We start from the raw sequence: 8,312 nt of genomic DNA on the forward strand, positions 1-8,312 counted from the left end.
AACGGCAATGAGAAAATAGGAGAGTGCAGGTATGGGAGTTGCAATTTGATATAAAAGAGTATTTTTCCCCATATTGTGATATTTACATAAATTAAAGAGGGCAACATCAATCTTTTACAGAACATTTTAGGACCCGAGATGTTGTTTTATATTTGGTCTATGTTTTGACACAAACATTTATATGGATGCTAGCATTTCCAAAGTTTGAAACAATTGGGAACAGTGGTGTTATCATCAGCTTAGGACCATTTCCAACCAACAAAGCAAGCCAAATTTCAGGAAAATAATATGCTAAGTGGGTGTCAAAAAGGACTGGATAGTTGGTAACTTATCAGGAAAATAGTATATGCCAAATTAACTTCAAATGACGGATAAAAAGGACCATGATGGTTGGTAACTTTTCCAGAGTCTCTGCATCGTAGGAACTGAAACTTGCATAATCTCATCACATGCAATCTGTTGTTAGTAAAAAAAAAAAATTCATTAACGCGATCAACTCTTCCCAAGGCATCGTATCACACTTTGGAATGAAATTTACAAGGAACGAGTGGGCTCTTTAATAATTATCCACCTCAGGCTTATATATTCAGAGGAGTTAGCTAAGTTATAGTATTTGTTAATTGAGCATTTGGGCTCATATTAGCAAAGCCATGTGAAGTAGGGACCCATAGCCCATGACAACAGCTGAACTTCGGTGGCAACACATGCAAGGGAGCTACTATAAATATAACCTTTCCAGTGCAACCTTCACAACAATTTCTTTCAGATCAACTACAAACAGTTAATTTAATCAATCTCCACATCCAGTTCAGTCCTGTATATCAAACACCAAGTTAATTACTTTTCACTATAAAATAGTGATCATATCATGGGTATTCGTTTGCTTTCTATGATTTCCAGTGTCAAGCAATTCCACAAGTTGCAATCTGTTCTTACGAGGAATCAAATATCAGATGTGCCGAAAGGACATTTTGCAGTTTACGTAGGAGAAACAGAGAAGAAGCGATACGTGGTTCCCATTGCATACTTGAATCATACTTCGTTTCAAGAATTGCTTCAGAAAGCAGAGGAAGAGTTCGGGTTTCAACATCCGATGGGCGGTCTCACAATACCCTGCAATGAAGATGCATTTTTTCATGTTACTTCTCGATTGAACACTTGTTTGTGAAATGAAGCAGCATTCTACCGACTTAGATTAGAGCTTAGGATTTAGAACTTTCTTTTCTCTTCGATTTTCATTTTTTCCTTTTGCCACGCAAGAGCTGTAAACTTAATTATATATAGACAAAGCCTTGCAATCAAAGTTTTACTTGGTTTGTCTTGGAAATGAAATGCCAAATTCTTTAACAGTACTGCTGGACTAGCTGCTCTTTTGTTCTTTCAATTTTCCCAAGAAAAAGAAAGAAAAAAACCCCACCTTGTACAAGTGAGAAACTTACAGTAACCGTTCGAACTCAGAGGAAGATAACATAGCCAAATCTTCTACGCAACGGATTGATGCTGTAGCACACCATTAATAATGACTATTAGTGTGTCCAGTTATGAGCTAAATGATAACCATTGAAAGGCCAATTCACAAAGAACTAGTATCTAATAACTGGTAACGCCCCAAAAAAGATAAGGACACACTGTGCATTCAGTGGGCTGGATTTCGGTTCCTTAATACTCTTTCTGATTATTTTTCCAGATTCTGTTTTACATTGTTTATACTTCCTGATTTTGTAAAGTTACTGATTTCTGGAAATATTGCTAAGTTACTGTTTCGTAATACAGATTGGTAACAATCTTAAGGAAATTACAGTGTTTATATATTTTAGTCTGTATTCTGTTTTGGAGACTAAAACCTTCTGGTTTTCTACTCCGTTGGAATTTTTCTAGTCCAACTTGAAGAACATAAAAACTTCGTTGGATTATTAAAGTTCATAACGTTGACGCGATTTGAAGAACATAAAAACTTCATCGTGAAACAGATTCTACGAAAAGGAAAAAAAAATAAAAAAAAATAAATATATATATATATATATATATATATATATATATATATATATATATATATATATTTCTCCGTTTCATCGTTCTGTTTTATTTGCCATTTATTAAACAGTTTGTCAATTATTGACAGTGAAGAATGGAAACAGAAAGTGATGTGAATGCTCCTAATGGAATTGCAACTGTTGGTGCGACTGCTAGTGCTACTGTTGGCGTGACTGTTGGGCCGACAAATGTTGCTTCGTCAAGCCGTGTGTGTGTGTGTGTGCCGCACACACGCGATGGCACCGGGCAGAGAAACCAGGGAAGTTTTCTGGTATCAACTTCAAAGGATGGCAACAGAGAATGTTCTTCTGGCTGACTACTCTAGGCATGCAGAAGTTCACAAATGAAAATCCTCCTGCTACTGAAGAAGGAATGCCTGAAAATCAGCGCTTTATGATTACTGAGGCTTGGAAGCATGCAGATTTTTTGTGCAAAGGATACATCCTTAGTGCACTAGATGATGATTTGTATAATGTCTACGGTTAACGCCAAAACTTCAAAAGAATTATGGCTTGCACTCGAAAAGAAGTATAAAACTGAAGATGCATGCTTGAAAAAATTCGTGGTTGCCAAGTTTCTTGACTACAAGATGACAGACAGTAAAACTGTTGGAACCCAAGTTCAAGAACTCCAAGTCCTTATACATGACCTTATTGCTGAAGGTATGGTGATCAACGAGGCATTTCAAGTGGCTGCTGTAATTGAGAAGTTGCCTCCTTCGTGGAGAGACTTCAAGAACTATCTGAAACACAAGCGTAAGGAAATGTCACTGGAAGATCTTGTGATTCGCTTGAAGATTGAGGAAGATAATAAAGTTGCTGAAAAGAAGTCGCGTGGAAATTCAACAATTATGGGAGCGAACATCGTTGAAGAAGCTGCTCCAAAGAATAAGAAAAGGAAGAAACCTTATGGAAAGAGTAAGGAGCAGAACAAGAAAAAATTCAAGGGCAATTGCTATAATTGTGGGAAAGCTGGCCACAAAGCCCCAGATTGTCGTCTCCCGAAAAAGGATAAAGGAAAGGGACAAGCCAATATGGTGGAGAAGAATGATGACATGGATGATCTGTGTGCAATGCTATCTGAGTGCAATTTGGTTGGAAACCCAAAGGAGTGGTGGCTTGATTCTGGTGCCACTCGACATGTTTGCGCTGTAAAAGAAGCATTTGCAACCTATGCTCCCGCTGGAACCCGAAGAGGAACCGTTTATGGGAAATACCGCAATGTACCAAGGTTGAAGGATATGGGAAGATACTTCGAAGATGACTTCCGGCAAGGTGTCGACTCTCAACAACGTTCGCACGTTCCAACAATTAGAAGAATTTAGTTTCATCGACTACTCGTCAAAAACGGGTTTAAGTGCGTCGGTTAGTGAGAAAATTGTAATAAGTAAGAATGATATGTTCATAGGAAAGGGTTACCTCACCGAGGGCCTTTTCAAACTCAATGTAATGGTTGTTGACAGTATTAATAAGAATTCAGCTTCGTCTTACTTATTGGAGTCAAATGATTTATGGCATGTTCGTTTAGGACATGTCAACTACAAAACCTTGCGAAAATTGATTAATTTGGAAGTATTGCCTAAATTCGAGTGTAATAAATCAAAATGTGAAATCTGTGTTGAATCTAAGTTTGTTAAACATCCATATAAGTCTATTGATAGGAGTTCAAATCCTTTAGACTTAATCCACACAGATATATGTGATATGAAGTCAATACCATCACGCGGTGGGAAAAAGTATTTTATAACTTTTATTGACGATTGCACTCGATATCGTTATGTGTATTTGCTTAATAGTAAGGATGAAGCAATTGATGCATTTAAGCAATACAAGAACGAAGTGGAAAATCAATTGAATAAAAAGATAAAAATGATTAGAAGTGATAGGGGTGGAGAATACGAATTTCCTTTTGCAGAGATATGTTTAGAATATGGAATTATTCATCAAACTATCGCTTCTACACACCACAATCAAATGGAATTGCGGAAAGGAAAACCGAACATTAAAGGAAATGATGAATGCTTTATTAATAAGTTCGGTTTACCGCGTAACTTGTGGGGGAAGCTCTCTACATGCCTAATCGAATACTCAACAGGTGCCCCACAAAGAAAACACAATCTATTCCATATGAACTATGGAAAGGAAGAAAACCCAACTTGAAATATTTCAAAGTGTGGGGGTGTTTAGCAAAGGTCCAAGTTCCTTTGCCCAAAAGGGTAAAAATCGGACCAAAAACTGTGGATTGTATTTTTATTGGCTATGCTACAAACAAAGAAAGCTTGTCGGTTTTTGGTTCACAAATCGGACAATCCCGAAATTCATGTTAATACGGTAATTGAATCAGACAATGCTGAATTCTTTGAAAACATTTATCCGTATAAAACTGAATGTGAGTCGTCAAGTGAAAGATCTAAACGGCCGCGGGAAGAACCAAAGGAAAGTAAACCAAGTGAAGAGGATCCAAGGCGTAGCAAACGTCAAAGGACATCTACTTCCTTTGGACCAGATTTTGTGACATTCTTGCTTGAAAATGAGCCTCAAACATTTAAAGCAAAGCAATGTCTTCTTTCGATTCAAAGATTTTGGAAAGAGGCAAATCAATAGTGAGATTGAAACAATTTTGAACAACCATACATGGGAATTGGTTGATCTTCCTCCTGGAAATAAACCTTTAGGATCAAAATGGATTTTTAAAAGGAAAATGAAAGCTGATGGCACTATTGACAAATATAAGGCAAGACTTGTGGTCAAAGGTTATAGACAAAAAGAAGGCCTTGATTACTTTGACACATATTCGCCGGTAACAAGGATAACATCTATTCGGATGTTAGTGGCACTGGCAGCCGTATATGATCTTGAAATCCATCAAATGGATGTCAAGACAGCTTTCTTAAATGGAGAATTGGAGGAAGAAATTTACATGGAACAACCTGAGGGTTTTGTGGTTCCTGGTAAAGAAAGGAAAGTGTGCAAACTTGTTAAGTCACTTTATGGACTTAAACAAGCACCCAAACAATGGCATGCGAAATTTGACCAAACAATGTTGGCAAATGGATTTAAGATTAATGAGTGTGACAAATGTGTTTACATTAAAAATACTCCAAATCATGAAGTCATTGTTTGTTTATATGTTGATGACATGTTGATAATGAGTAGAGATATTGCCGATGTAAATGCTACGAAGCGTATGCTCGCTAGCAAATTTGACATGAAAGACTTAGGGGTTGCCGATTTGATCTTAGGAATTAGGATCCATAAAACTCCACAAGGTCTAGCGTTATCACAAATCACATTATATTGAAAAGGTACTTGACAAGTTCAAGTATTTAAATTTCAATGTTGCAAAGACTCCAATTGATGTAAGTTTTGCACTTCAAAAGAATGAAGGTGAAAGTGACTCACAAGTGGACTATGCACGAGTTTTGGGAAGTTTGATGTATATTATGAATTGTACACGACCAGATATAGCATGTGCTATTAGCAAGCTGAGTCGATTCACGAGTAATCCCAATCAAACTCATTGGATGGCAATGAAACGAGTCTTGGGGTATTTGAAACACACCCAAAACTATTCTTTGCATTATAATAAATATCCCGCAAAGAATCGAGGGATATAGTGATGCGAACCGGATCACCGGATCATTCGAAGTTAAATCCACGAGTGGATATGTTTTCACCGTCGGTGGAGAAGCGTTGTCTTGGAAATCATCAAAACGTACATGCATCGCCCGCTCTACAATGGAATCTCGAATTTATAGCTTTAGACAAGGCCGGTGAAGAAGTTTGAATGGCTCCGAAATTTCTTGGAAGATATTCCATTTTGGCCCAAACCTTTGGCACCTATATGTATACATTGTGATAGCCAAGCGGCAATAGGTAGGGCAGGGAGCGTTATGTATAACGGAAAATCGCGTCACATTCGACGGCGACACAATACCGTTAGACAGCTACTCTCTAGTGGCCTTGTCTCTATTGACTACGTAAAGTCAAGAGATAACGTATCGGATCCGCTAACAAAAGGCCTATCTAGAGACGCTGTTGAAAGATCATCGAGGGAATGGGGTTAAGGCCTAGGACAAGTCATCATGGCGGTAACTCTACCTAGTAGACTGGAGATCCCAAGAACTAGGTTCAAAGAGATCAAACAAAGTTATGAATGACGGTTCAACATTGTCAAATAACTCAACCCATTCTCGTGATGATGACAATGTTCAGAAACAAGGATAAAACCTTAAGGCTTTTTAATGAGTTAATAAAGCATTAAAGTTTTTAATGATTATCTAAGTCTGGCAGAATATGACCAGATAGTGTGTCTATAGGACTACACGTTTAGAAATCACCTATGTGAGTGTGAAGTACTAGCCGCTTCAAGGGGAATGATGGTAAAGGCCCATTCTCTATGCATTCACGAAACCAGGCGGTGTTCATGGTCGAAACGAACACAACCGTGAGAACCATAGATGGTTGAGGATTAATTGTGTGACTTATGTTGTCTAGTTATACAACAAAGTTCGACGGTTCAAAGATATCACATCTACCGATTGATCGAGTATATCCGATATAAGTACACTACGGAAAGTTCAAAGGAAACCTACTTATCCGTATGCAATTAATCTTCACTTGTATATCACACACTTGTCCGTGCATTCCTTCATCGTATAGCCATTCCCCATTCATGTGGGGGATTGTTGGGTTTAATTGATAGGTTGAATGGGAAATGGAGGGAAAGAAGTGGAGGGAAAAATGAGTTGTTCCCTCTTGCTTTATGAAATAAGCATTTGTCCCTCATAGATGGTGGAAAGAAAAGTTTTCCTACTTAAAAGTAGAAGCACTCCTTCGTATTGCTAAAGGGTCAAGAAAAGGGTCTCCCCTCGCGCCGTCGTCGTCGCTCGGCTCGGCTCGGCTTCGGATTTGGATTTGGATTTGGATTTGGTCAAATGATCTGATTGATTGATAATCTTTTTGGACCAAATTTCATTTAATTTTAATTATTTAATTAAATAATAATTAATTAATTAATTAAAGATCTTGACCCGCGACCCGACCCGTTTTCTTTCTTTCCGAAATTTAAAACATTTCCCTCCGTTTTTTCCAAAAATTTTTTTTCGAAAGGTTGCAAACCTTTTCCCAAACAAAGCTATATATTCGTTGATCCTCGAATTTTTCCTTACGAATTTTTCGATTTTCTTCTATTCTTCTACTCTCTTAAAGTTTGCTTTCGTGTGATATATCGCCATTAAGTGGTTCGCCCGACATCGGAGTTTTTGGTACCAATACACCGGTGAGTGAAATCCTTCTATCCCGGGGAGGAAATATTCCACATTCAACCTCGGGTACTTGAGGGGAATAATTTCCTTAAGGACACACTGTGCATTCAGTGGGCTGGATTTCGGTTCCTTAAAAATTATTTTCGTATACTCTTTCTGATTATTTTTCCAGATTCTGTTTTACATTGTTTATACTTCCTGATTTTGTAAAGTTACTGATTTCTGGAAATATTGCTAAGTTACTGTTTCGTAATACAGATTGGTAACAATGTATACTCCTATTATTTAGTTGTTAATTTAGATAGCTCTTTGCTCTTTACAGCAATCACCACCACTATTAGAAAACATGAAATTAACTACAAAATTTGTCAGTAATCCCCTCATGTAAACATGTATTTTGTTGTATAAAAATAGTTGAAACTTCTAGCATGACGTACCTATTGATTGTACATAGACTTCAAACAAGACTTTAAGAGATCAACACGTAATGCTCATAACTTTGATTTAGATTAAATTTTCAATGATACAAAGAAGTTTTAACTGTACCAACAAAAGGCAAGTAGTAGTTTAAAATTTCTGGACCTCGTACATATAAGTCAAATGGAAAGAGCAATATGGTAATGATATCAAAAGAAGTTGAAATGCACCAGCAAAAACAACAATAATGAATTAAGATAAATTATTGTGATATAGGTACCTCCTGTATTTTTCCCTTGCTTCTGGTGTCCTTTTTTGTTTTGTTCTAATGTAGTTGCTTTCATAATACCCGCAACACAAACAAATACACACACAAAAAAAAAAAAAAAAAAAGGTGTCTGTTTTGGGGAAACTGAAGGCTAAAAACATGTTGTTTCACCTTTGTTATAAGATCACTACGATTTCCTAATTAGTTTAGAAGAAAAACATAGATGAGAAAGATATAAGCTACTATATGTATATAGTGGCCATAAGGAAATCCAATGTGTAGAAAATTGTTTTAAGCAAATAATTTTTTTATCTGATAGTATTCTTG

The 8,312-nt window shown here is 36.9% G+C and overlaps 1 protein-coding gene across 1 annotated transcript; it reads left to right on the plus strand.

Annotated features, from left to right (window-relative positions):
* Positions 1-304: 304 nt before the first annotated feature.
* On the plus strand, positions 305-1,526 carry LOC132065100 (auxin-responsive protein SAUR21-like). Its single transcript, XM_059458335.1, has one exon. It carries the CDS (start codon positions 869-871, stop codon positions 1,166-1,168), a length of 300 nt encoding a protein of 99 aa, XP_059314318.1. The 5' UTR covers positions 305-868; the 3' UTR covers positions 1,169-1,526.
* Positions 1,527-8,312: the final 6,786 nt, after the last annotated feature.

Source organism: Lycium ferocissimum, chromosome 7 (assembly GCF_029784015.1).
Source record: "Lycium ferocissimum isolate CSIRO_LF1 chromosome 7, AGI_CSIRO_Lferr_CH_V1, whole genome shotgun sequence".
NCBI classification, from domain to species: domain Eukaryota; kingdom Viridiplantae; phylum Streptophyta; class Magnoliopsida; order Solanales; family Solanaceae; genus Lycium; species Lycium ferocissimum.

What these genes read in the sequence shown, in the direction of transcription:
- LOC132065100 (XM_059458335.1), top strand. Translation starts at nt 869, where the DNA reads ATGGGTATTCGTTTGCTTTCTATGATTTCCAGTGTCAAGCAATTCCAC.